General features: G+C 52.5%; 1 protein-coding gene across 3 annotated transcripts; it reads left to right on the top strand.

The window, feature by feature from the left end:
- On the top strand, positions 1-26893 carry Klhl25 (kelch like family member 25). Of its 3 annotated transcripts, none has more exons than XM_059272867.1 (3): positions 1-79; positions 19316-21120; positions 25856-26893. In XM_059272867.1, exon 2 carries the CDS (start codon positions 19327-19329, stop codon positions 21094-21096), a length of 1770 nt encoding a protein of 589 aa, XP_059128850.1. In that variant the 5' UTR covers positions 1-79; positions 19316-19326; the 3' UTR covers positions 21097-21120; positions 25856-26893. The 3 variants fall into 3 exon arrangements, with proteins under 3 accessions (XP_059128850.1, XP_059128842.1, XP_059128834.1); XM_059272859.1 differs by lacking the exon at positions 25856-26893 and adding an exon at positions 25084-25253; XM_059272851.1 differs by lacking the exon at positions 25856-26893 and adding an exon at positions 24998-25253.
- Positions 26894-27797: the final 904 nt, after the last annotated feature.

Raw genomic sequence — 27797 nt, 5'->3', positions numbered from 1 at the left:
GGCGGCGGCGGCGGCGGCGGGGACTGCGTGGGGACTGCGTGGGGGCTGCGAGGACTGTGGAGCTCGGGGGTGCCATAAGGTGAGTACCAGGTCGAGACCGGGCCGACAGGGGGCGCCGTCGTCGGCACTTGTCACCGGGACAGCGACCCTGCGAGAGAAGCGCTGGGCAGGGCGTAGGACCGCCGGCGGGGTTCCTTGGGTCTGGGAAGTGGGAGGGATGACCCAGGAGGGCCCCTCGGTCGAGCTTGGGGACCCCGTATGGCTTTGCTCAGAGCTCCCGCGGAGGCAATGAATTGTTTTGAAAACGGATGTTACGCTCGGGAGCTGCTACCCTCCCCCGGGAGTGGTTGATTCATTGAGTCCGCTGACTCTTTTTAAAAAATTACTATTGATCCTAGAAAGAGGAGGCTGCTTGTCTTCGAGGATGTGAACAGCGCAGCTCTGCGCCCGCGCCAGGCCAAGGTCCGCATGCCTAGCGAGATGGCCGAGGGGTTAAACAAGGGAAGAGAAGCCCCCGGAATCTGGCCGCATGTGGCCCGCCGCGCAGGGTCCTTCCTGTCCGGGAAGTTGTCTGTCCAGGGAGCAGGGTGATACTCCCAGAGTCACACCCACCCACCCACCCAGGTGGTGGCTCCACCCTGGGGCTATAGCAAATCTTCCTCCTCCCCAATTGCTCCACCCTCCTCCCAAGAGTTGCCCGGGCTGGAGAACTCCGCTGTGGTTTGCAAGGCCCTCACTTGCCTGTAATTCACAGTTGCAGCAGAAGCTCCATTTTCCTGTTGTGGAATTGAGCCTCTGGGGCACCAGACACCGTTGGGTGCAACTGTTTCAAGGACCCTAAAGTACATTCCGGTAGTCTAAAATAATTTTTTTCCCCCTTTTTTAGTCTTGTTATGTAGTCAGGCCAACCTTGAACTTGGGACCCTCTTTGAGTGCTGGGGTTATAAGCAAGTGCCACAATGACCATCCACAGAATTCCTAGAAACTTGACCACAGGTAGTTGGAAGAGGGTTGCAATCCCAGGCCTCCCCCAGTTCATCTGTACATTGAGGAGTTCTGCTGAGTCCAAGTTGCTTTGGCCAAGATATACTGCTCAGGGAGGACAAGATATGCCAGTTGCCTGGGCCATTTGGTTTCACCTTCCCCTGGAGTAGGACAGGGAGGGAGGGGGACTTGGGACCTGACCCTCCAGGATGCTGGGCCTCTCCTCTCATAGGTGACACAGTTATGCTGTGAGGACTTCTTATGGGTGTTGCTGAAGGCTTGTGTCTGGGATGGGAGGGAGGACCCAGGGTGCTCTTACCCTACGGTAGATTTGGTCCCTTTAAGACAGGGGTTCTTGAGTTCACAGGCTTTGTCTGTGGAGACTGGCAGAGTCAGTTTTGTCCCTGGCCCTATAATTACTGGTATTTCAGCTTTGAGTCATTTATCAGCAAGTAGTCCAGGGAGAGCCTTTTAAAGGAAGCAGGGGAAGGTGGAAGAAACCTTTGTCCTGGGCCTCAGGCTGCAGCTGGGTCCGCTGTGCTGTGCAGAGCAAGAGCTGTGGGTCAGCTGCATGTTCCACAGTGGCTGGATTCCTGCTGATGGCATCCTGAGCCTGTGGGCACCAGTGTGCGGAGACAAGAGCAGGAAGAGAAGAAATGGCCCTGCATGTGGTGTGCAGGGACAGCAGCCTTCCTTCCCCATGTCTTTAGAGGGAGGGGGATGGCCTGGAGCAGCGAGCACGTGATGTGGGGTGGTGTTAGTGGTTCATTTATTTGATCTGTCACTTGAGCAGACTTAGACCCTGCATGTAGAGAGAGGGGGGTGCTGGCACATGGATGGGGGGGCCTTGACACGCCACAGTGTGCAGAGAGCCCCAGTGATCAGGGTCCCAGGGAGCTGGAGTGAAGAAGTGAAGGCTTCCTGGAGAGAGGAGAAGAGAGATAGCAAAGGCCTGCCACAACCTGGATTCGGTACCCTGGGCTGCAGCCATTTTTCTTGCCATGCATCCATGCTCTTCCAGAGCCAGCTCTGGGATGCCCACTTTAGGCACAGGTGAGGTCAGGGGAGAGGCAGATGGGAGGTGACCAAAAGGTTCATTCTTGGCTGTGATAGTGTGATGAACATGGGCAGCGTTCCAGGTTCATTGGAGGACCTGGCTTCCCATGCAGCTTCTGGGGTGTGTGTGTATGTGTGTGTGTGTGTGTGTGTGTGTGTGTGTGTGTGTGTGTGTTCCTGAGAAGACTCACCATGCTAACCAGCTCACTGCTTGAGCCCTGAATCCTTTACTAGATGGCAGTGTGGGTATGTCTTGGGCAGGGTTTTGATTTCTTCCCTCCTGTGCAGACTTGGCATCAGCAAACAGTAGTGGCCACAAATGAATTGGCCGATTGAGAGGCTGCTTTTCATCTAATGTGGTAAATTTCATAATTGAATTGCCTCAGCGATCTGTGTTAGTGAGTTCTTTTCGGGGCCAGGAAACACTTACTTGGGACTCTTGTAAGGAGGGCCAGGAAGAGGCCGAACTTTACAGTAATGGCATCCCCACAGGACTTATGAGTCTGTTTCTATCTGGCTTCCACTACAGGCCATATTACCTTAGTAGCAACAGTGCCCTGGGCAACCCTCTGCTGGTACCACTTCTCAAGGCATCTAAAGCTGACACCTGCCAGCCTTGTGGCTCTCTCTGGGCTGTTAAGCACATGGGGCAGACACTGAGGGGATTAGAGGGACAGAGGGGACTTGGAGGTTGGAAGGGCTCCCCTTTAATTCCCGTCAGCACAGGGTCAGTGGAAGGACTGGGGATCAGATGCTGCTTGTGTGTCACTGTAAAGCTGTCTTGATGGTGTGAGATGAGACCATGCACTGTGGAGCGTTCCCTGGAATGGTGTCTGGCGTCTAGTGGGCTGCTCATGGCCAGCTCCCGTTTCCCCGGTTATCCATCCTCATGAGACAGAATGGAGATGGGAAGCTTGTTCTGTGGTCGGCCTGCATGGGGTCCACAGCCATGGCCCCACCCTTGTGCTCTCCCTCCTTATCTCTTTGTTGCTCTTAAACCTTTCCTCTGCAGGCCTGTCTCGGTGGGTGCCACTTAGGATGACAGAAGGTAAAGAACTTTGTGGCCCGTTGTTTAAAGTGACAGTCCCTTGGGCTGAGATTTGCTCATTGGTGGGGTGCTTGCCTAGCATGCATAAAGCCCTGGATCAAAGCAGACGTGGCACACACCTGTATTCCAGCCCTTGGAAGTAGAGGCAGGAGGATCAGGAGTTCAGGGCAAGCCTGGGCTACATGCAGCCCTGTCTCAATGGTGGTAGGGTACATCTTTAATCTTAGAAGTCTAAAATGCCACTGGGATCGGAGTTGGGGAGGGCAGCAGCTCTCTGAGTTCCAGGGCATCCTGGTCTACATTGCAAGTTCCAGAACAGCCAGGGATACAAGTGAGATCCTGACTTAAAAAAAATTTATTTTTTATTTGCATTGGTATTTTGCCTGCATGTGTGTTTGTGTGAAGGTGTCAGAGCTTAGAGTTAGAGACAGTTGTTAGCTGCCACATGGGTGCTGGGAGTTGAACCCTGTTCCTCTGGAAGAACAGTCAGCGCTCTTAACCCATTGAGCAATTTCTCCAGCCCCGAGATCCTGATTTAAAAAAAAAAAGTGTCAGCTTTGTGGTCTTAGAAATCCAAGTTAGAGCCAGGTGTGGTGGCACACACCTTTAATCCCAGACAGAGGTCAGCCTGGGCTACGCCGTTAGGCCTTGTGCCAAATAAGTTACCTGAGAAATTGCACTGTACTTTCCATGAATTCATAATTTTTCCCCAGGAATTTCCCCTCAGTGGTCTGCCCCAAGTTCTGTGGTCTGTAGGGTTACTGTGTTTCCGCTCAACCAAGGCCCTAGGCCACCTCCACCTCTTCATCCCACAGTGGGATCCCTCCGACCTGAAGCAGTGGTAGGAAGGACACTGACTTCTGCCCGTGTGACCATAAGCAGATCCCCTTGCCACTGTGGGCTCAGGGGGCTCTTCTAGAAAATGGATGCTTTCCAGAGGGTCCTGCTAACAGTCTCAATGAAATGTCCCAGGGTCTTGTAAGCTCTAATGTTAAGCAGTTATAAGGCCTGTGTGTCACCCTTGTGTGCAGGAAGAATGGGAGAGTCAGCCTGTGTAATGCTAAGCAGTTATAAGGCCTGTGTGTCACCCTTGTGTGCAGGAAGAACTGGAGAGTCAGCCTGTGTAATGCTAAGCAGTTATAAGGCCTGTGTGTCCCCCTTGTGTGCAGGAAGAACTGGAGAGTCAGCCTGTGATGGGCAGTGTCTGGGACAAGGTGGAAGGCAGGAGCTGGGTGGCTGCTGACTCCAGCTCTGCTGAGTGCTGTGGGCATCAGATGAGCCATTCTCCTGTCTGGACCCTCTTTTTTCCACGTGTAGAATAAGGTCAGCAAACACAAGCTCTCAGCTTCCTTAGCTCTATGAGGGGAGACTGAGTCAGGGCCTGCTGGTACTCCAAAGGGACAGGGCTCTTCTCCCCTCCATCCTCCCTCAGTCCCCCAATTGCTCCCCAGTTTGGGGCTGCACTATGCCTAGGAAACTGGGTCAGGGAAGCACCAGTCTAGGCCCAGGGGGAGCAGGCCTGGGTTCAGTGGAAGGTGGCCCATAGACGAGTCATCCCCAAGGTCTCCCTTGGCTTGTCCTGGGCAGAGAACTGGACATCAAGTGTGGGAGTATCCGTGTGATCCCTCCCTCTGAGCAATGGGAGAGCTTATGGGATGTCCTCTGGGCACAGAGCCAAGCTGGAGAGATGGAGAAAGAGCCCAGAGAAGGAGACGGGATTATAGGGAGCCCAGGGGGGCAGGAGGAGGAGGCTGAGTGCCAGGCTTTGGCAAGGATGTGCCTGCAGGACCAGTTGGGTGGCTCCTCCTGCAGAGCAGGGCCGTGGGAGGGCTGTGGCTGCTGCAGCCCGCCCGAGGACCACATCTGCCTTGGCTGTCACTCCACCCACCTCTGCCAAGTGGGTGCTCTCTGTGTCAGCCATGGGGGCAGGAGTAGACTGCAGGACGGAGGGAAACAAAGCGTAGCCCTTTCTACCTGTTCCTGTCACAGGAGGGGCTGAGCAAAGGTCAATGGAGGCCAAGTGGAAATTATTCCTAATTAAGATAAAGAGATCCTTTCCTTGTTCAAACCCCTAGATGAGCTGCTTGCCAGGTTTGCATAGCCAGGCCAGTTTGTTTGGGCAGGAGTGAGGTCAGCAGGCAAGGAGCTCTTTTCTAGAGAGCCAAGGCAGGAGCACCCAGAGTCCAGAGTTTAAGTTCCTCTGGGCCTGAGAGACTGCGCAGTGAGTGCCTTCGTCTACACAGGGCTGCGTGTGAATTTACAGCTTGGGAGTCTGAAGGAGGAGGGTGTGGTGGTCTGTTCTGAGTGGCTGGTCCTTAGGTGGCACAGGAGGAAGGTTGCGTTCAAAGAGTTTACATTGCACCTCAGCTTCTGGTGTGCAGGGCTGGCAGTCAGTGGTCACAGCTCAGCTAGGGTTGAATGCTGTTTCCATACAGGAGAGGGGAGCAAGTGGACATCGTTGTCTCTTCATTCCTGATGTGTTCATGGGCATAATTTGTCCTCTGTCCTCTGCCTGGTTCTGGAATTCAGCCGAGAAGAGGGTGAGCCCCATTCTCCTAAGCTCCCATTCATTTGGAGGAGGCTGATAACAGGAGAGCCAATCAATGCAGGTACCCCAAAACGGGCTGCAGGGAAAGTAGACTGGGAGGTGTGAGGAAGGGGAACAGGACAAGGAGCCTCTGAGGAGACAAAGTGGTTGGGGAATGCCCCTCGGGGAGGTGACATTTGAGCCAGAGAGGTGAGCTGGGTAGGTAGTGCAGAGTTCAAAGGCTGGGATGGCGTGGGTACAAGGTGGAGCGCCAGGCTTCCTCAGAAGGTCTGCTCTGAGGAGACCAAGGAAAACATTGTGCTTTAAATTGTAGTTTTAAATTTAAATATATTGACAGATTCCGTTTATACATGAACAATATAGGAAAACGATGTGTGTGAAAGTCTGTCCCTTCCTTGGGGTGTTTCTCAGGTAGAGTTTGTGTGTGAAGTTTGATTTTCTATATACTGAACAGGTTCAGAATATAGATGGAGGAGGCTGATAACAGGAGAGCCAATCAATGCAGGTACCCCAAAACGGGCTGCAGGGAAAGTAGACTGGGAGGTCTTTAGCCTCTGTCACTGTGTAGAAGGGAGCTCTTTCCATTTTAATGGCCACATAGCAGTCCAGCTGTATTGTGTCCAGACACTGGCTCTCATATCATCTTCTAAGCAGAAACTTTGGATTGGTCCTCATTTTCCTTGGAAATACATTCAGTGAATCCCTGGAAGCCTGTTATCATGTATCTTTCAAAGCAGGTATGGCAGTTTTAAATTTTATTAAAGTCATATATGCCTCTCACCATTATTTATTTTTCCACTAAATGCCCATTGCCCATTTCTCTTCCATGCTTGATATTATGTACATTTTGAAGCTTAGCTAATATGATGGCACAAATACATTTCTTAAAAAAAAAAAAAAAAGCCAATCAAGCAGCCTATTCAGGCATTTTCTTTTGACTGGGCTTTTCCAGAAGATCAAGGTTCTGCCTCCTATTGGTCTCCTAGGTTCAGCTAGGGATTGAGGGAAGGAAGCTCTGGGCTGTGTGTGCTCATCTGTGAAATGAGGCCCTTTAATCCCTGCCCAGCCCTCCCCGCTGCTTGCTGCTGTGTGCTCTGCCTGGGAAAGCATTTCTGAAAGGTCCTTTTCAGCTCAGAAGCTCCGGAACCTCAGGAGGTATGGTTTCTTGTAATGGGAGCCTAGTGTCTGAAGGCTGGAGCATTTGAATGAGTGGGGGCACTCCTAAACAGCATCTTAGTGACAGGCAGGTGGCTTTGCCTAGGGGAAGTGTGTATGTGCAGAGCTTGCCTTACTGACAAGAGAAGATTGGCTGGATTTAAGGGTGCTTCCCAGGGGGCTGGCTGGTCCACCTGCCCCGGTAAGGTACTTGAGTTAGCAGGGTCAGCTCTTTTTGTATGTGGAAGGGTCTAGAAGGGGCATCTGTGGACTGAGTTGTGTGTTGTATGTTCCTGTGAGGATCCCTGTGTGTTTTCCTGTGGCAAGGAGATTTAAAAGAAGCCAAAGATATACCGAATGGGCGCTTGTACTTGACTGGGAGACAGAAAGAATGTGGAGACTGAAGGAGAGGGAGAGGTAGATCTCGAGGTCTGTAGAGAACCAGGCTGTGCACATGGTCTCCTGATAGACCTTGTGGCGGAGGAGTCAGGGTGACCGGGCTGTGGCCTGGCTGCCTGGTGGAATGTATCCTTGCTGGGACTCAGTGCTGAGGCATGGGCAGAACTCTCCTGCTCTTCCCTTGAGTCCTTGTTCCCTCCCTTCAGAAGCAGTACTCAGTCTGGTTGTGTGATTGCTGCCCTAGACCCTTAGAACTCTGCCCCAGAGTAGGTACTTGTTAGGACCACCAATCTGACCTACTAGGAACAGACATTAGAGAGGATGGGCCTTGGTCAGGTAGGCAACCGAGGGGACAGTGGGGCCCCCAAAGTATTCCTGGGAGGCCTCCTGAAGTGTCCTTGTATAGCTCATGAAGGGAGGAGGCTGATGGATATTTCTGTGATTATGTCCCCATCTCCAGTCTGAGTTCTAGGTGTTTGGGAAAGGGGTGAGGGAGCGAGGCACTCGCCAACAGCTTTTGAGTGGACCCTAGCCTTCTGTCATCCCACGCTTGGCGGGCAGGATTGGCACCAAGTGGCAGGCTGGGTTGTCAGGCTTCCTCTCGGGCACCGGCACCCACTGGGGTATCTGTTCCAGGAAGCTGCAGTTGCTATTTTTATCAGTCCAGCTAGAACTTTGTATTGAAAGGTATAATTACAAGCAAAATGTCAGGGTTTGTCTGGCTGGTGAGACTGAGGCAGGGCCACTGCACACTGCTCCCTTGATGTGTAAAGCAAGGCACATCTGTACTTGAATACACCTACCCAGGTCACAGGGGGCTTGCTCAACTGCTTCTCTGTCTACAATTTCTCTGGGTCTTATTGCAACCCAGACTGGTCTCAAACTAAACTTACTTTGCAGACAATGATAACCTTGAACCTCTGATTCTCCTGCCCTTAGCCCTAAATGCTGAGATTACAGGTGTGTGGCACAATCCCCCATTTATGTGGAGCTGGGGATCAAACCCTGAGTTTTCTGCATGTTAGGCAAACACTACCAACCGAGCTGTATTCCAGCCCTGCGGTGTTTTTGAAGTATGGATGAGACCTTTGCAGAGTTCTCCTAGATAATTGCACCTGAGCGCAACTGGCTGCTTACGCAGCTGTGGAGGGAGCCTGGGAACAGAAGTTGGAGCTTTATTAAAATTACTGGGACCCCACTTGATGCTACTACCTGCTAAGTGCCAGGGACAGAGATGAAGTCCTGTTCTGAGCCTCACACCCAGACCCGAACACCTTACCCTTTAGACAAATCCCTGATCTGCATTAAATAGACAATGCTGTCTGCCCGGAGGCCACTGGGGCTCACGGGGTAGCCTCCTCTGCCTCCAGCTTCACTTTCTGTAGCTTCAGTTATCTGTGGTCCACTGGTTTGAAAATACCAAATGGAAAATTCCAAAAAACGATTGACAAGTTTCGCTGGGTGTGATGGCTTCATGGCTTCAGACTAGCGATCGTCCTGCCTCAGCCGCCTTGGTTTTAGGGTTACAGGAAGGGACCGCTACTTCCACCAGATGGTCTCTTACTGTGCCTAATTTATAAGATTCTGAAGATCAAACTCAAGTTGAGCAAGGACTCCCCTGGCTGAGCCGTCTCCTCAGCCTAGAACACTGTCTTTACAGGGGTCGTGGAGGTCAAGTCCACTCAGACAGTTTCTTTCCTAAGGGCACATCTGTGTACATGTGCACATGTGTGCATGTGGGTTCCTGTGAGGTGAGAGGTCAACCTTGGATGTTACTCCTGACATGGTCTACCTTCCTCCTCCTCCTCCTCCTCCTCCTCCTCCTCCTCCTCCTCCTCCTCCTCCTCCTTCTCCTCCTTCTCCTCTTTTTCTTCTTCTTCTTCTTCTTCTTCTTCTTCTTCTTCTTCTTCTTCTTCTTCTTCTTCTTCTTCTTCTTCTTCTTCTTCTTCTTCTTCTTCTTCTTCTTCTTCTTCTTCTTCTTAAATAGGGTCTCACGGGCCTGGAGCTTACCAAGTAATGACTACTGGTCACTGAGGCCCAAGGACCTACCTGTCTCTGCCTAGCCAGTGCTGAGATCATGTGTCCTCCCACATCTGGCTTTGTATGGGTCTTGGGATGGAACTCAGGTCCTCAGCTTCCATGGCAAGCACTTTTCCAGTTGAGTTATCTCCCCAGCCCAGGGCAATCAGTCATTGCACCTGTAACCCCCTGCCATGGAAAAGACCACTGGCGGGGATTGGGGGCCCTGTCTTGGAATCCTGCATGCCCAGGGCTAGTACTGATGGTGTGTTCAGGAGGACATTGTCAGGGGTGGCAGCTTTAGCGAACTAGACCAGTTCACGTGCTCTTGTGGGGCATTTATTTTACCACCAGATGAGAAAACCAGGCATCTCCGGCAGCCTGGGATCCAGAGCTAGGGACACTCTACCCAGCTATCCTTTCATGCTGCTCGAGGTTGGCATCCCCACATGGACTTGTGTGATTTATGGACCACCATCCAGAGTGGCGCTGGAGATGGTTCTCCCCTAGTTACAACTAAAAATGACTTTCATTTTTATAGATGAGGACTCACTCTATTATTCGCTCAGGCTCTTCTCAAACTAACTATATAGCCCAGCCTAGCCTGGACTTCAAAGTGATTCTCTCCCCCTCAAGTACTGGGATTTTGTGCAGAAGCCACCTGGCTTAAATGATTAAACATGGGGCAGGAGAGATGGCACAGTGGCTAAGAGCATCTGCTGCTCCTGCAGAGGACCTGGATTCGGGTCCCAGCACCCACATGGCTGCCCATAACCATCTGTTACCCCAGTTCCAGGGAATCTGATGCTGTCTTCTGGCCTCCAAGGCACCAGACAAGCAGGTGGTATATTTACATTCAGTCAAAACACTCATACACATAAAAAGAAAGTCTTTTAAATTAGTGCAAGCATGAAACATTGATTACACCTCCAGAAATACGGCTGACACAGTTGTGTGAGTTTATAATGGCCCCTGGGACATCTCCATTCTTACTCCAGTGGGTAGCACTTTAGTCCACTTTCAATGACATGGAACCTACTGAGCATCCCGCATATATAAAGGGGATGCAGAATAATGCAGAATTTTGCTGCAGGCCACAGGAATCTATCCTAAGAACTCAGCTGGTTATGGCAAAGTCACTACCTGGAGGGATCAGGGAATTCCTCCAGAGGAAGCCAAATTCCAAGGAGTTTTTGGTGTTACTTGGCTTGTTATATATCAACTGTATTCTGTTATGAAAATCATGTGTGCCTTCATAGTTTTCCCAATTGACTTTTCCCTAATAAGGGCTAACAGTGTGGACCGATTACTCTCTGGACATACACATTCCCTGTATTTGGAGAACAGCCTCAGGAAAGGCTTTCTCTGGATCAGATATCTCCCTTAGCCACTTTTAAGGACTACAGGAAACACCGCCCAGGTGGGCGCCCAACTTCCAAGGATAACAGTGATAACAGCCCACGTGCAAGTCTCCTGACTTAAGGTAAATTCCACAAGGAGACACTGCCTAGGTAAGGTGGACGTTAAGTAATAGCTTTACACAATTTGGCTCGAACCCTCCCTTTATATACTGGGACTTCCAGGGCATGGGATAGAGAAGAGAAAAGAGAATGGAAGAACTAGATGAGTGAGAACTTGAGAGGAACAAACTGAGATGGGGAAGAACTAGATTAAAGGGCTAGAAGAGAGTACTAGAGGAATGAGATGGAAGATGAGGAAGAGCCAGATGGGAAAGTCCTAGCTGGGCAAGAACAAGGTGAAAAGGACCTAGATGAGGCAGAATTAAGACAAGAGAATTAAGATAGAACTTAAGAGGGAGCAGTAGATAAACAGAGAGAAATCAGGCAAGAAAGGAGCTAGGCACGAGAACAGAACTGAAGCTGGGTATAAAGGATGTTATGCCAGGAATTAAAGCAAGTGGACTATAGAGCTCGGTGTGCTGAGATTCTATTTCCCGAGAATAGTCCTCACCGTTAGTAGTTCTCTCTCCTGAGCCCCTGGGATGCATAATATTAAGGCTGGTCCCTCTAATATTATACAAGAGAATCTGCCCTTGGAGCTGCAGACATAGATAAGCGCAGTAGGAAGTGGTCTGCAGGAGAACATGCCCACCATCAGGAGAAGGTCTCGGTGCTATAGCAGAACAAAGGGTGTTCTTGTTATGAGAGACAGCACAGATGTCCCTCCTGGTATGGGTGTAGTGTGCAGTAAGTGCCTGGAAATACTTGAATTGATTTGAATTCATCTCAGCATCTACTATGTATAAGGTATGCTGAACAACTTAGGAAGCTGGGGTTGTAGGCAGAGGGACTGAGGGGGGACCTTGAGCTGGAAGGGTGGGAGGGGAAGAAACGGATAGGCTGTGGATCTGGAGAGGAGGAAACACATTGAACAAGGCTTGAACATCCAAGTTCATTGAAGACCTTTGAGCAGGGGAGGTTGATCATGCAAAAGCATCATGAGTGAGTGCCTATTTATGGGCATCCATGTATTTGCTATAAATATGCATGCATATGTAATTTCAGGAGACCAGGGAGTATCAGCTGTGATGCCCAGGCACGGCCCCTGTACTTTGCTGAGGGAGGCCTGTCATTTGGGGAGAGAAGGAGGTGATGCCATGCTGAGACACACTTCTGACAATGACAGGCGCAATGGGCCTTGGTGGGGCTGGGAGTGTACCTGACCCAACCCCTGCAGCCCAGTGACGACTGCAGGGCGCTGCAGCCTGGGGAATAGGGAGAGAGAGAATGTGAGTGTGGGGCACAAGTCTCACAGTCCACAGTGCTTGGGATGGGGGAGGTCCTGGGCTCATCTGATCTTCAGTAGTGACTCCGGCCCAATCCTGGATGTGTGCATGTTAGTTACCTTCCCCCAACACTTCCTTCGGGGAGTGTCCGTAAGTTCCAGAAAAGGTGTGGTTAGTGTGAGGGAGTTTTGCAAGCCAGTGTCAGCGTGAAGCTCCTTTGAGGGCCTCCAGATCCAAACAGTTTTCACAGTGATGCTGAGACATCATCTGCCTTGTTCACTTTCTCCTGAGTGCATAACTCAGCGAGCCAATATTTTCATGTGACTCATGCACCAGGTTACAAAACCCTGCCTGGGTAAATGATCCATTCAAGGTGCAGGTTGGGAATGTGGCAGAGTACAACAGTTCATTGATACGGTTCAGATCCCACACTTCAGTGACCCATAAAGAAACTGCCACTGGTCAGAGAAGAGAGGCCGTGGCTATCTGAAAAGGCTTTATCTGGGTGAGACTGGCTTTTCTTCAGGTACCAGAATCAGAACCACATATCTTAGCAGAATGAAGGCTACAGCAGATAGAATTTAGGCAGTGTTCTGGAAGTAGTTCTTTCTTTCAGATTGATTTTATGGGAAGCAACTCTGCCCATGTGAATCTGGTGTGTTGGGGGTGGGGCATGCGTGTGTAAAGGTGTGTAGTACTGCACACCACAGACCTTTCAAAAGGGAGCTATCAGACCACTCATTCTTGAGCACTGAGGCTCTCCTGGCCTATGTAGCCAGGCCATCATGGATACCCCTGTCCACGGGAACTGAAGGAAGGTTACTGTGAGTGGAAATAAATGCTGGGGCAAAGGGCACCTAAGTCTCACATAGAAAGATGTTACCTGATTGTTGTCCCAAGAGGTGGTGCCAGCTGCCTTCTGCATTGTACTCCTCTAGATGAGCTGGGGCCAGGGAGATGGCTCCGTGGGTAACGATACCCACCACCAAGCCTAAAGAGCTGATCAATCCCTGGGACCCAAACGGTGGAAAAAGAGACCAGTGCCCAAAAGCTGTTCTGTGGTTTCTACACTCAAACCGTAGCACATGTGCTCCTAACCCCAAAGATATAAATAAATATAAATTTTTAATTAAGAGAGAAGGAGTGAGCAAGTGCAAGCTGGCCTTGGAGTGTGTGGTTTCAGGATGGGGAACCTGATCTTCATGGAAGCCAGGGATTGTGGGGAAGCAGGGCTTCTGGGGACAGAAGGCAGTCCCCCCCTGGGAAGTGGCTGGTACTATTAATCTCATTCATTTTCTCTGCTGTCCTGTGTGCTTCCCACTCCGGGAGGCTCGTCGAAATTGGTATCTAGGTCAGTGTGTTCTTAATGGCTCCATCTGTGGGGCCAGAGAGCAGGAGAGGAAGCCTCTCCCTGAGTATCCTTACAGGGTGTCTGGTGTACTGTGCAGGGGCTGCACTGTTCTGTCTCTGCCTCACCCTGGCTAAGTGAGGGGAAGGCACGGATTTCACCAGATGGGAGAACCTGAGTGCTCAGGTTGCTTGCCTCTGTGGCTGGAGTAATGGTGTGCTTTCCACTGGCCTTGCTCCCATCTGGAGCTCCAGCTGGGCCTGGAGATCCGGTCTGAGACAGTGGAGGGGAGCAGGTGGCGGGATGTGGAAGCTGAGTGGCACCCTATGCCTGTCCTGATGGACTTGAGTCTGTGCTGGCTCTTGTGGCTGCAGAGGCCTCTTTGTAGGGACAGCAGGAGCATGGCTTGAGTGATCGCATGGCAAACAGCACTTGCAAGACAATGAGACATCTGCCATCCTTCTCCTAAGAATTTATCTCAGGAGAAAGAAAGCAGTAATTCAGCCAAAGCAGCGATATTTGGGTTTGGGGTAAAAATTAAAATACAAACCCCTCAAAGCCTATGAGAACACTTAGGAAAGTGTCCCATGTGTGAAGTGGAGGTAAAAACAGCATGAAAGAGTACTCCGTAACTTCAGTGATTTGAGTTTTAGTGTTTTACATGGGGCTAGGGAGCGGACCTGTGCCTTGTGCCCAGCACCACTGTAACGGTTTAGAAATGTCTGTTTGTGGTTAAGAGCAGGTTTTCTTGTTGCTGCCTCTTCTAAACCCCCTTACAACTTCCTTCCAGAATTTGACTACTCCATTTAAGTTTAGTTTGAACATTTACGAATTTGTGCATGTGCATGTGTTTGTGTGCGTGGTGTGTGTGTGTGTGTGTGTGTGTGTGTGTGTGTGTGTGTGTGTAGGCATGTGAGGTCTGAAGGCTGCTAGCAAGAGTTAGTTCTCTTCTTCCACCATGTACGTTCTGGAAATTGAATTCAGGTTATTAGGCTTGGCAGCAAGCATCTTTACCCCGTCTAAAAACTAACCAACTTTAATATTTAGACAGGGTCTTTCGTAACCCAGGCAGGCCTCAAATTAGATATGTAGCCAAAGGTGACCTTGAACTTCTGATGCTGCAGCCTCTATGTCCAGTGCTGAGAATATAGGTGTGTGCTGTCACATCCCAGCTTATGAAGTGTGTGTGTGTGTGTGTGTGTGTGTGTGTGTGTGTGTGTGTTCAAGAATGGACTTTTGCCCCTAAGTAGGGGACCGCCCTACCTGCCACCTCCCTCTCCACTCACCTCCATGGGAATGGTGGGTTCAGGAATATTGTTCTAGAGATTGTCATCTTCAATCTCACTCATGACTGTCACTTTGTCCTTTATGGTGGAGCTCCTGAGAGTGCATGTCGGTCTACGCAGGGTACCAGGCAGGCAGAGGTGGACACTAAGGGTCTTGAATCAGCATGTGGCTGAGCGTGAGGGTCTGACAGCTTTTATACAAAGCTTATTGGTGAGAAGCTGGCCAATTCCACACATCCTCGGGTTGGTGTGAAACTCTGGGTAACTGTCCCATCCTGTCCCTAAGGCAGCATTTTAAACAGAGAACACAGTGACCAGAGACAGCTTCCTGCTTGCCACTGAGCTCAGGACAGAAGTGAATTCATTACTGCTGTGGATGTCTTGGGGCACAGGGCACACTCTTCAATGTTAATTGTCCTAACTAGATAGAGCCTGGGTGAGAAAGGTTGCTTTGTGGGTGGAGAGCAGTGTCCTGATACCAGGATCTGGTGACATGCCAGGCTGAGGCCTGCCTCTCCAACGCTGTGGTTGGGGGAAAGTTAAGTGAGACCCAGAGTCTAATGCCACGTTTTCCTCAGCCTTGTGGTGTTGGGGTCACATGGGGAGGTTGTAGGGACCCAAGCCAGAGACCTGGCTCTGTCCCAGTCCCTGTTGGCCTTTGGATACATTTCTTCACATCTCGGCCTGCTTTCCCAACCTGTGCAGATGTGATTGCGGTGTTCGATAAGTTAGCACACACAGGGCTCTCTGTCAGCAGTTCCGTCTCGTCGGAGTTACAGACAGTGGGCGAACGACTGGGTTACACCTTCTGCCTTCTCTGGGCCAGTCAAGCTGTGTGACTGGTTTTGGCCACAGAGATAGGAACGGAATGGTGTGACCTTCCGGGCCAGGCTCTTAACCACCACTGCCATGGCTTCCCCTCTGACACACTCACTGGTGACTTGGTGACTGCTCTCTTTGGGTCTCTGAGAGTGACCCAAAAGTGAGTTCTGTAAGATGAAGCTTACCACAGCCCCGTGGTTCTGCCAAGACACCGCCGTCTGAGGGGTGTTTGCTGCCATGTAACCTCACCCATCCCGACTAAAACGGGTTGTCCTGGGTCTCAGGATGAAAACTTCTGTCAAATGCTCAGCGAGAGAGGGCAGTGGGGGTGGGGACTGGGGAGAAAGACAATGTTACATCATCCTCCCGTGGATTTACCTGTATGTGTGTATGCCAGGAGCTGAAGGTGATTTATTTTGTGGGGACAGAGGGGACCAGCAGGGGGGATGGTGGGAGGGGCAGATATGAGCAAAGTACAGTGACGTGTGTGGAAAATGTAGTCACGAAACCTACTGTTTCTTTACATTTTACTTACAAATTCTGTAAGCACAGCGTGGCCCTGGCCACTTGGCAGTTACAAGTTGGCCCCTGCCTGAGCAGAATTCCCTGCGGATCCTTTGCAGGATTGCCTTATTCTCAGTTGGATTTCACAGGACTTGACCTTTTCCCTCCTGCTCTGTACCGCCCCTGAGAAGGCAGAGCTGTTGCCCTGGGTAAGGCCCAGCAAGGTCCATGGCCTGACCTGTTCCAGGCTTCCCCACTGTGGTGGAGAAAGCATTTGATGGCACCCACCAGTGTGCGAGCCTGCCCAGTCTCAATTGCAGTCAGCCTGGAAGTATCAATTATGGAGGCTGATGTGGCCGTCCTTCCTCAAATAGGCATACCATTGGCGTTGGTGGGTGCTAAGTGAGGAGGTTTGGGTGGGGCAGGGTGTGGTTTCACATTCCTGTTATCTCAGCACCTGGAGGGTGAAGATTGCAAGTTTGAGGCTAACCTGGGCTACACCTATCTTGAGACCCTGTCTTGAAAATTTACCTATCATAAGGCAGTTCCTGTCTGCCTTCACTTCCCAAGTTCTGGGAAGGGAAGTTGGGGTGGGAGGTAGTGTGTAGGGCTCACCTGTGTGACCTCACTGACCAATATGGGAGAATGATGTCAGGGGCATGCCAAGGCCATGGTACCACAGCACAGTTGATCTTGACCTCAGTAGCAGATAGAAGCTGGACTGTCCACCTGTACATGTTACAGGTTCTGCAAGCAGGTCTATTCTGCCCTGTTGGTGTGAGCTCAGGTGTGAGTGTTAGCTTGCTATCCTGCCCTTTGTGGGAAACTCGAGGTAGGGACATTTGGTCACCTGAAAAGGAATTATATGTATTACCAAACACTGCTCCTCAGTCCATGCTAGACACATGCCCATGTCAGCCTATTCCTGTGAGGCAGGTGTGGGCTAGGCATGGCAGGATGTGTGAGCTCAGAGCCATGAAGCCAACTGAGGCATGGGCACATCTCCCTCTTACTCTGAGGACTTCACTTCCAGCCTTCCACAAGAGCCTGTTGTGACTTGTGCCTGTGATTCAGCCTTCAGGAGGCCACCACCGAAGATGCTGAGTGAGACCCTGTCTCAAAAGCAAACAAATTCTCTTATAAAAATATGCTGAGAACTTAGCATGATGGTGCAGGCTTTTGATCTCAGTACTCAGGAAGCAGAGGCAAGCTGACTTCTGAGCAAGCAGAGGCCTCTGAGTTCAAGGCCAGCCTGGTCTCAAAAAACACAAACAACAATTGAAAAGAAAACCAAAATAAAATGTGTATACAGTCAAAATATAAACACTCTGATCAATTGAATTTTAATTGATTCTGTTTTTATTCTTCACTTTTTTGAGACAGGGTTTCTATGTAGTTTCTCTATAGCCCTGGCTGTCCTGGATCTCTATGTAGACCAACCAGGCTGGCCTCACTCACAGAGATCCAGTTCCGCCTGCCTCTGCCTTCCAAGTGCTAGGATTAGAGGCATGTGCCACAGTACCCAGCAAGAAAGGCAGCTCTTTTCTTCTTTTTAAAATGTATATGAGTATGCCGTGTGTGCGTTGGATCCCTCTGGCACTGGAGCTACCTGATACGGATGCTGGGAACCGAATTCCGGTCCTCTGAAGGAACAGCACACTGCTCTTAACTGCTGAGCCGTGTGGGTGTTTTGCCTGCGTGTATTATGTCTGTGTCCAGTTTGCTCTCACGGAGGCTGCCAGAGGGCATCAGATCCCCTGGGACTGGAGTTTGCACAAGGCTGTGAGCTACCTTGGGGGTATTGGGACTTAAACTCAAGTCCTCTGGAAGAGCAGCCAGTGGTTTTAACTGCTCAGTCTTCTCTCCAGCCTTCGTTTGCATTTCTAAATGTAAAGCAGGCTAGTGCCTTTATTTGCAGGGGAAGGTGAGTCTTGATTTTGTGGTGTGGGGGTATAAACCAGGGTCCTGTGGGAGTTGGGCAAGCACTGGGTACACTGAGGCCCCGCCCTTGTGAGAGTATATGTTATAAGTGTGTATAAAGGGTTTGAAGTGGGCGTGTCTGCAGGAGGCCCAGTGTGTCTGCTCATCTGCTTGTATCTAGAACGGTCTGTGGTACCAGTGTAGTCACAGGACTCATGCTTTATGCCCAGTTAAATGTATCTGCTTAGTGAGGGTTCTAAGTGTGTACCACACATTGACCTCCACCTCTGGAACTTTCTGTGGGACTGGGAAGGTGTCCATGCTGAGCAACGCTGCTTGGGCATACCTCCCGTACCTCAGCCCTGATGTCCTTCACTGCAGTTCCAGGAGTGACCCACACCCAGCACACTCAACCAGAACCTTCCGCATGGCTTTTTAATATAAAACTAGTACAGTCATTAAAAACTCAGACTTGCCGGGCGGTGGTGGCGCACGCCTTTAATCTCAGCACTCGGGAGGCGGATCTCTGTGAGTTCAAGGCCAGCCTGGATAACAGAGTGAGTTCCAGGAAAGGCGCAAAGCTACACAGAGAAACCCTGTCTCGAAAAACCAAACCAAACAAACAAACAAACAAACAAACAAAAACTCAGACTTGCTAGGAGTCGGAGCAGGTCTCTGAGTTTGAGGCCAGACCGCTCTATAGAGGGAGTTCCAGGACATAGCAGGGCTACATGGAGAGGCCTTGTGTCAAACCACCAAAAACAAACAAACAACAACAACAACAACAAAACCAACGCAGATCAGAACGCCTGCCTGTTGGTTCATTCAGGACAGTGTAGTGACAGCTGGCTGAGTAAACGGGGAAGCCTGGGCTGTTGTGAGTGCAAGTGTGTTCTTCTCATGGAACTTCAAAGCACTGTAAAGTGCCACTGTTTTTATTGGTACTTTGTTGTTGAGGGAAAAATGCCTCGAGGTAAATTAATTTTCCCAAGGCTACACAGTAGTGGCTGAGATGTCTTCAGGCTCCCTGTTCCTAACCAATGGCATCAGGGAGTTTGGATCTTTATTCAGGGTCATGTTGCCAGGCATGCCAGTACCTGGAGCTCAATACCCTGTTGTTGTTGCTGGTTTTTTTTTTTTTTTTTTTTTTTTTTTTTTTTGTGTGTGTGTGTGTGTGTGTGTGTGTGTGTGTGTGTGTGTGTGTGTGTATTGTAGATCCCACGATGAGACTGAGTGCTCAGGTACCACAGCAACCAGAGGTGTGTGTCACAGGCCTAGTCCTGGCAGAACAAAGCTGGTCACTGTAGGACAGGGTGAGGCCCAGGGCTTTCTTGCCTGCAGTATCTTTGGGGATGCAGGAAGGCAGGCTTGGTTCCCTAGGGCCGGACAGAGGAGGGGAGGGAGAGAGTGGGGCATTTGGAGTTGAGCGTGAAGAGGATGCAGTTGCCCGTGGGCATGACGGTTGTCATTCTCCCCGCAGGTCGGTGCACCATGTCCGTCAGTGTTCACGAGACCCGCAAGTCTCGGAGCAGCACGGGCTCCATGAACATCTCCCTCTTCCACAAGGCCTCGCACCCTGACTGCGTGCTGGCCCACCTCAACACTCTGCGTAAGCACCGTATGTTCACCGATGTCACGCTCTGGGCTGGGGACCGAGCCTTTCCCTGCCACCGGGCCGTGCTGGCGGCCTCCAGCCGATACTTTGAGGCCATGTTCAGCCACGGCCTGCGGGAAAGCCGGGATGATACGGTCAACTTCCAGGACAACCTGCACCCCGAGGTGCTGGAGCTGCTGCTGGACTTCGCCTACTCCTCGCGCATCGTCATCAACGAGGAGAATGCAGAGTCGCTGCTGGAGGCCGGTGACATGCTGCAGTTCCACGACGTCCGGGATGCGGCGGCCGAGTTCCTGGAGAAGAACCTCTCCCCCTCCAACTGCCTGGGCATGATGCTGCTGTCCGATGCCCACCAGTGCCGACGGCTCTACGAGTTCTCCTGCCGCATGTGCCTGGTGCACTTTGAGACGGTGCGGCAGAGCGAGGACTTCAACAGTCTGTCGAAGGACACGCTGCTGGACCTCATCTCGAGCGACGAGCTGGAGACGGAGGACGAGCGTGTGGTCTTTGAGGCCATCCTGCAGTGGGTGAAGCATGACCTGGAGCAGAGGAAGGCTCACCTGCCACTGCTCCTGCGCAGCGTGCGGCTGGCCCTGCTGCCCTCGGACTGCCTGAAGGAGGCCGTGTCCGGGGAGACCCTCCTCATGGGGGACGAGCGCACCAAGCTCATCATAGACGAGGCCTTCCGCTGCAAGACCAAGATCTTGCAGAACGACGGTGTGGTCACCAGTCCCTTTGCCCGGCCACGAAAGGCAGGTCACACGCTGCTCATCCTGGGAGGCCAGACCTTCATGTGTGACAAGATCTACCAGGTGGACCACAAAGCCAAGGAGATTATCCCCAAGGCGGATCTGCCAAGCCCCCGGAAGGAGTTCAGCGCCTCGGCGATTGGTTGCAAGGTCTATGTGACGGGAGGTAGAGGCTCTGAGAATGGGGTCTCTAAGGATGTCTGGGTATATGACACTGTCCACGAGGAGTGGTCCAAGGCGGCCCCCATGCTGATTGCCTGCTTTGGCCATGGCTCGGCTGAGCTGGAGAACTGTCTCTATGTGGTGGGGGGACATACATCTCTAGCAGGCATTTTCCCTGCCTCTCCTTCTGTCTCCCTGAAACAAGTAGAGAAATATGACCCCGTGGCTAATAAGTGGACTATGGTGGCCCCGATGAGAGACGGTGTCAGCAACGCCGCCGTGGTGAGCGCCAAGCTGAAGCTCTTTGTGTTCGGAGGGACCAGCATCCACCGGGACATGGTGTCCAAAGTCCAGTGCTTTGACCCCTCCGAGAACCGGTGGACAATCAAGGCGGAGTGTCCCCAGCCTTGGCGATACACGGCAGCTGCTGTCCTGGGCAGCCAGATCTTCATCATGGGAGGTGATACGGAGTACACAGCAGCCTCAGCCTATCGCTTCGACTGTGAGACCAACCAGTGGACTCGGATTGGGGACATGACCGCCAAACGCATGTCCTGTCATGCCCTGGCTTCGGGCAACAAGCTGTATGTCGTGGGCGGCTACTTTGGGACACAGAGGTGTAAGACCCTGGACTGCTATGACCCCACTTCAGACACGTGGAACTGCATCACCACCGTGCCCTACTCTCTCATCCCCACGGCCTTTGTCAGCACCTGGAAACACCTGCCTGCGTGAGAGGCACCTCCGGAGCCCAGCCAGGTGAGAAGGGCAGAGGAACCATTACCCTACTGGCTGGTCGGGGTAATGGTTGCTACATCTCCTAGGGAGGGTCTGATGAGCAGCAGGATAATGGGATGGATTTAGGGATAGGCAGCCCGTTCATATCCTAACTCTTCTGGCGCAGTTATGGGCTTGCCAGTGGGAGGGGGAATATCTGTCTGCTGTGTGAGCTAAAGGGATGAAGGAAGGCCTTCTGTGAAGTAGGCCTCCGTTCTGTGAGCTCTGCCTACCGTGAGTGTATGAAGGCACAGGGAAACAAGAGCCTGGCTGGAGCAGAGCCAAGTGACTCATCAGGTGCTCCTTGGGGTGCCGCGGCATGGGAGAGACTCCAAGAGACAGGTCTGCAGTGGCCGAGAGCCTGGGGACCAGAGGGAACGGCAGAGGGAGGTGTCTGCCCCTGTGCTGCCCTTTGCAGGCAGGAGGGAGGGTGCCAGGCCAGCCTGCTAGGGTCTTCTTGGGAGGGGCTGGCAAGGTTGGCTTGTGGGAGCCTGAGCTTTTATGGCCGGGTCCTAGGAAAGTACTAGCCCTTGTCCCTTGCCCCAGTTCAAAGTCTTTACAGGGGTGAAGAGTCGGGGATGGACTCCCATGGGCTGAGATGGGGAGGCGGGTGTTGGTCTACTGAGAGCAAGAAAAGGAGGCCTTGGAAGGGGAACCTCCCCTCCTCCACTCAGCTGGCCTCCTGTCTTGTGCTCCTGTGGCATTAAGGGACCCAGTCAGGAAGCGTCCTGAGCCTCAGTGAGCCTGTGGGTGCTACCTCACAGCGAGACAGGGCTCCTGAGCTGGACCTGCTTGTGGACTGAGCTGAGTTCACGCTAAGTCAGGTCCTGCTGAGCCTCCAAGGCTCCTCAAGGGCCCCGCAGACCTCAGATCTGTAAGCATGGAGCAGCTGGCTCCTGGCAGCTCTTGGAACAGGAGCTTGTTCTCTGAAGACTTTTGGGTTTGTTTTGTCTTCATCTGCTCCCTTAGCTCCCTTCTGGGGGAGAAAAGTGTGACTGGCAAGTGTCTGGGTCCTCCCTGCGAGGCGGGGCGGCAGCAGCAAGCTTCAAAGGGATGTTGTCATTCCAGTAGTGTTGTCTCTTCCTGCCACTGGTGACTTGGGAGTGCAGCTTCACCCAAGGGGCGGAGTCACCTGTGGGGCGGAGTCACCTGCGTCCCTATTTGCCTCAGGAAGTGGGGGCGGGTGCCTTACCCTTCCCAGCAGAGGCTCTACCCCGTCACTGCCCCGTGGGAGGGGCAGCTGGGCTGAACCTGGTCATGTTTTCAGGAGCTGTCTGCTTTAGATAAAGCTCACACGGCCTCTTGCCACCGACACCCTGTTGGCTTAACTTCCAGAGTCTCGGCGTTCTCGTCTGGGCAAAGGGACTGGGAATTGTCACACAGTTCTCGGATGCTGTGAGCTGTGAGGTCCTTTTATGTTCCTGGCCCATCCCTACAGTTGTCACTCCTGTGACTGTGTCCCGAGTCCCGGACAAGCTTTTGTCACCAGCCTGCTTTAGATGATGAAGTGGGCACAGAGAGGGTGGTTGCTCATACCCCGTCAGCCCCAGATTCGGGTAGCACGCGTCCCCACGGTGGTGGTGAGTGTCCCCACGGCCTTAGGCTTCCTGAGCATCTGCTGAGAGTTCAAGTTTGCTCCGCGACTTCAGCTTTCCCTTTCTGGGGGACCACAGCAGTCTGGCCACACCAGTAGCCTCTCCTCCATCTGGACAGCCCCTCCTGGCCTCTGTCCCCAAGACAGACCCCGAAGTGTTCCTGCTCTCTGCAGGCCCCTCCTCTTGTCAGCTTGTTTACACAGGTCATAGTCTCTGGGTTCTCTTTAAAGACGAGACCCACAACACATCAGCAGGGCAAGAAGCTGATAATGCAGGACAGGCCGGGCACTCCTGGGTACTGGGAGCCCTCTCCACCTTTAGTCCCCATGGCATGTGGATGAAACTCAGCTACAGACCAGGGCCTGTGGTGTGGGAGGTGAGGAGCCCAGGATAGAAGAGGGCCAAGCACCTTAATGGTCAAGGCCAGAAGGGGCCAAAACACAGCATGCCTGCTACCTCCATGACATTCACCCCAGTGACCATGGCACAAACCAATAAGTTGTCCTGGGATGCCCAGCCTGGTACCTCACCCAGGTCCCATTCCAATGACTCTGGCCCTGCTGATTCCAGCCTTGTCTGCTAGGTAACCAGTAGAAAGGTCCTGGCAAGGTCCACCATCCCTGGTCCCCTGGGAGTTCCACTTGTGCCCAGTTTCTATAGATCTACTCTGCCATCCTTATAGGCTCCAGGGTAGTTCCGGGGACCACAGCAGCAGGCCCCTGAAGTCCCTGCTTACTACTCCATGATTCCCTGTTGCCCCACCCTGGACACATCCTTTTGTCTTTTTCTTTCCCTCTGAGCCCCCCTCAAAGCTACTTAAGTAAGCAAGGCCCAGTCTCCCATGTTCTTCCAGCCCCTCATTGCTGCAGACAGCTGGTCCACTTATCCTGCCTGCCTTACTACTACTACAAAGAACAACCCGGAGCAGGACTGAGGGCTTCCTCCAGCTTTTATGGATCGGTCTAGCTGGCGGGAGAGTGCCTTGGGCTGTCCTTCAGGCAGTGGTCACTTGTGCCTCTGTGAGACCTGAGAATGAGAAATGACAGCACGGATTGAAAGTACACTCATCATCTGCAGCTGGATCCTCTTTTCAGCTGGAGGATTGATTGTACTGCCCAGATGAGAAAACCAGGTTCCCGAGAAGAAAGTGACGGAATTAGGGGCATAGACCAAGACCGTGGGTTGAGCCAGGGGACAGTCACTGGTCTGGAGTCATCACAGCAACCACGGAGGGTGGCTCCCACCATCCTTTGCTCATAGTTAGGGGCCCTCACCCTGGTTTTGAGGGACACATTTCGGCATATAGGATGCTGGGGTGGGCCCTGGCATTCACCTTGTCCCTCTCTGTGGCGCTCTCCTGCCAGCTAGGCCTGTCTTCCGAAGCTGGTAGGAAGCCTCAGTCCTTGCTCTGGTTATTTAATTGTAGTAATATGATGGCAGGATAAAGTGGGCCAGCAGTCTGTGCCCCTGGGATGTTCAGATTGGCTATCTTACGGTATCTTAGGACAGTTAGGGGCCTCAGGATCGTGCTGGAAGAGCAGCAGCCTTCCTGCCCTGCCAGTGTCTAGGAGATTCAGGACCTCTGGAGATGGCGGAATTCCTGTGGCTCAGCACCGGCCTGCCTCTAGGAAGTGTAGCAGCGATAAGGGCGGAACGTCCACGGAGCCCCAGCACTGGCATGTGTTTTTGTAAACACACAGAGCTAACGAAAAGTTCCTTGTGCTGGGGTTTCACACCTGTACAGCTCACACCAGTGTACAGGTTCCATAGTTCTAACCCTAAGCCGCCAAGCTTTCTGACCGGTTTTGCTGCCTGCAGTGCCTGAATGAGGAGGACAGAGCTCAGCACAGAGCCTGTGAGTTCACGAGCACCTCCAGCCGTGCAGAGATGGGGACAGACTCTGTTCTTCCGTCACAGCTGCTCCTCCCTGCCTTAGGGCCACCTGGTAGCTCCGGTATACCCAGCCCTGGCTGCCACTGGAACCGCATGGATTTCTGGGATGCCTGGGAAACAGGATCTGTGGCTTCCCTCCTCTCTTGCTTCCTTTGGTTCCTCACTCACTCTAGTTTCTCCCCTGCTGTGTCTTGCGGAGGGTCCCAACTCGATCAGCTCAGGAACTATAGCCTGGCCACCACCATTTCCTAACTCACATGCTCAGCCGCATCCTCCTTAGGGCTGCCCTAGGGTTTTGTGGGGATGCCACTGGGGTTCAGCTGTAGCAGTGATCACACATGTAATAAATCAGCGTTTCCTTCTTGCTTCAGGAACATTCTTCATGAAGCCTTCAGCAAGGGGTCTGGTTCCTGGATCCTTCTCTGGGCAGGTAGACATCCACCGTCTTCATTTCCAGGGCAACCACTGATGCTCCAAATGACTGAGGACGCAGCAGGGGATCTGAGCTTCATGGCCCCAAGGACAGCCCCACCTGTTCACCACTGCATCCCCATAGCCTGTCTCATGGCCTGGCAACTAGAAGCTGTGGTGAATTTTTGTTCAGGTCACAAAAGAGCGTGCCTCTTGTCCAGAGCTGGTCACCTGCCCTTCATCACCCCTGCCTTCCTCCCAGATCACAGACTATGTCTGTCTCCTGTGCCTGGCCCACTGGCCCACTTTCCTTTACATTCTTAAAAGTACCACATTTTCTCTTAGGACCACTGTGTTCCTTCTGATCTTCCCCTCCAGCCAACTGCTGTCCCCCATCAGTTCTCCTTCCCGAACTCCACACCTGAATAAAATAAAGGTCCTGGCTGTTAACTCAATGTTAGAAGTTCCTTTTTGTCTCCAGTGTTTCCCAATGCAACCACCATGCAATTGTTTGTCTAAGTCTGCAGTTTCTCCAGGGAAGATGATGCCGAGGGACCATAGCTGCATTTGCTCCTGGGTCTCCTGTGTGAGGGAGGGAGCGCAGTGACGGATGAGTGTGTGCCTCCTGCTGGGTGGCAGAGGTGTCTCTGGTTCCTGAACTGTGCAGGCTGGCTGCACTGGGATGCACAACAGAGCCTTATCCGCCCCTGTGTATTAAGGTGTCAGGGTCTGAGTCCTGGCCCTGGGGGCTCTTGAATGTGGCCAGGCTAGGACAGAGCAGTGTGGCCATTCATCTTCTCCCTGTGTTTCATCCACAGGCTGCGTGGTTCTTCCCTCCTGGGCCGGAAGCTGACCGCACCAGCTCCGGGCAGCAGCGGCTCAGGCTGTCCTGAGCGTTAGGCAGAAGAGTGAAGATCTCCAACAATGTCTGTGCTCGGGCTTCCTAAGCTGCCAGCGGCTTGTGTGGAGAGAAGATTCCAGAGGTGTGGGCTGTCACCAGGAACTCTGGGCTGGGGGATGACATTCACGCAAAGCCTTGAGGTCACCGCTGTCAGCCAGGCCTGGCAAGGGCTGGCAGGGGAACAGCAGGGGTCCTTTGGTACCAGCAAACAGAGCCTTTGACTGCCAGGCTACCTGTGGGAGGTGGCAATGTTGTTCCATAGTGTCCTGGACATCAGGGAGCAGAGTGCAACTGAGGACATTGTACAAGGGACAGAAACCCACAGGGCAGCCCACTCTCTGATGGTACCCACAGGCTTTTTCAGCAGATGGCACCAGACCCCTAAGGCCAAGGGGAATTTTCCTCTGTGCCCATTGCCAAGCACTAGCCCGTCCCTCTAAGGGATGAGTTCCAGGAAGCTGCCATGGATGTAGGACAGGCATTGGTGACCCATCAGACACTGCTGAGGGTCCCCCAGAAGGACTCTAGGCCCCAGGGAGCTGGTGGAGCCGATTGCCTGCCCTCCTTGGAGACATAGGAGATCAGTAGGATATACCTGCCAGTAGTACTGGGCTCCTTTTCTGGAGACCCAGCTGCCCCTGAGACAGGGCAGTCATGAGCCCAGTGTGGCAGAGGGACCCATGGCCACTGCAGTTCCCACAGAGATTGGATTTCTGTCAGCGTGGGGTCTAGTGACAAGGCTCCTGTCACACCTGCTACCTTCCTTGGCACCAGCTGGCAGCCTACATCCTGCCTGTTTGTTCCTTGAGCTCAGAAAGAAGGATCCGAAGACACTTCCCGAATGTGTTTCTCAAGGGTTCCTCACCAGTGTCCCCTGCAGGAGGTTCGCAGAGGCCTTCTGATGCCACTGTTGACGCCAGTCTCCTCCCTTGTTTGGCTAGCCCAGTGTAGGGAGGGCAGGGTGCCTAGCCGGTGGCTTCCCAGGCCATTGCTGTGTCAGGATGGAGCATGCAGAGTGGGTTCTGCCATTGGCAGAAAGTGGAGCCATGGTACAGACCAGTGTGGTCAGTGCTCAAGTCCTCACAGCTCAGCCTGGTGGTATTGGTGCTGTGGGTGCTGATTAGAGGGTAGGACTTTAGGGCGGGGCTCCCGATGAATGTGCTCTGGGAAGGAGCCCAAAGTCTACTTCCTGATGTGACTTAGGCTCAGACTGGCCCTCATCTGTGGTCCAGCTCACTTTCTACTCTATACCTGATCACCGATGTTGGAGACTTTCAGGGTCTTGGCTTGTAGACTATGCCATCGGGACTAATCACTGCACAGCACAGAGGACCTAGCCACGGTGCTTGTCTGAGCATAGGTGTTGCTTTTAGTAGTTTTCTAACTTAATAAAAGCGAGGAAGTTTCTGACTTTCCTTTTGTTCTAAACCTGCTGTGGCTTTGTGAGTTCCTGATCCAGAGTCTGCCTGTCTGTGTCTGCTGCCCTAACTTTCTGTTAGGGCTTTTTTCCCCTTAATCCTCTGTGTTACAACCAGTTCCATTCAGTAGGCCAGCTTTGTGCACCATGGGCCCAGGGGCACAATTTTGTGAAAGCCACATCAGTGCTGTGAAGGTGATCATGGTTAAGTCAGCCAGAGACTGCTGGGTCACAGCACCGCCCCAAGGGCAGTTGGTCCACAGGGCTTACATTAATGCCCTATGGGTTGCTCTCCTTCTTCTACTGTGAACTGTAAACCCAGGCGTATGTGCTGGTTAGATGCGGCTGCATGAGGTGGTCTAGCCTCAGCACCCCTTCGTGGCTCTCACCTTCAGTGGCATTCAGCAGCATGCAAACTCCTAGTGGGAAGGACGCCAAACAG

Source organism: Peromyscus eremicus, chromosome 1 (genome assembly GCF_949786415.1).
Source record: "Peromyscus eremicus chromosome 1, PerEre_H2_v1, whole genome shotgun sequence".
In the NCBI taxonomy this organism is placed as follows: domain Eukaryota; kingdom Metazoa; phylum Chordata; class Mammalia; order Rodentia; family Cricetidae; genus Peromyscus; species Peromyscus eremicus.
The sequence above is the reverse complement of the archived record's forward strand: the minus strand, read 5'-3'. Positions and strand labels throughout refer to the sequence as shown.

What these genes read in the sequence shown, in the direction of transcription:
- Klhl25 (XM_059272867.1), top strand. Translation starts at nt 19,327, where the DNA reads ATGTCCGTCAGTGTTCACGAGACCCGCAAGTCTCGGAGCAGCACGGGC.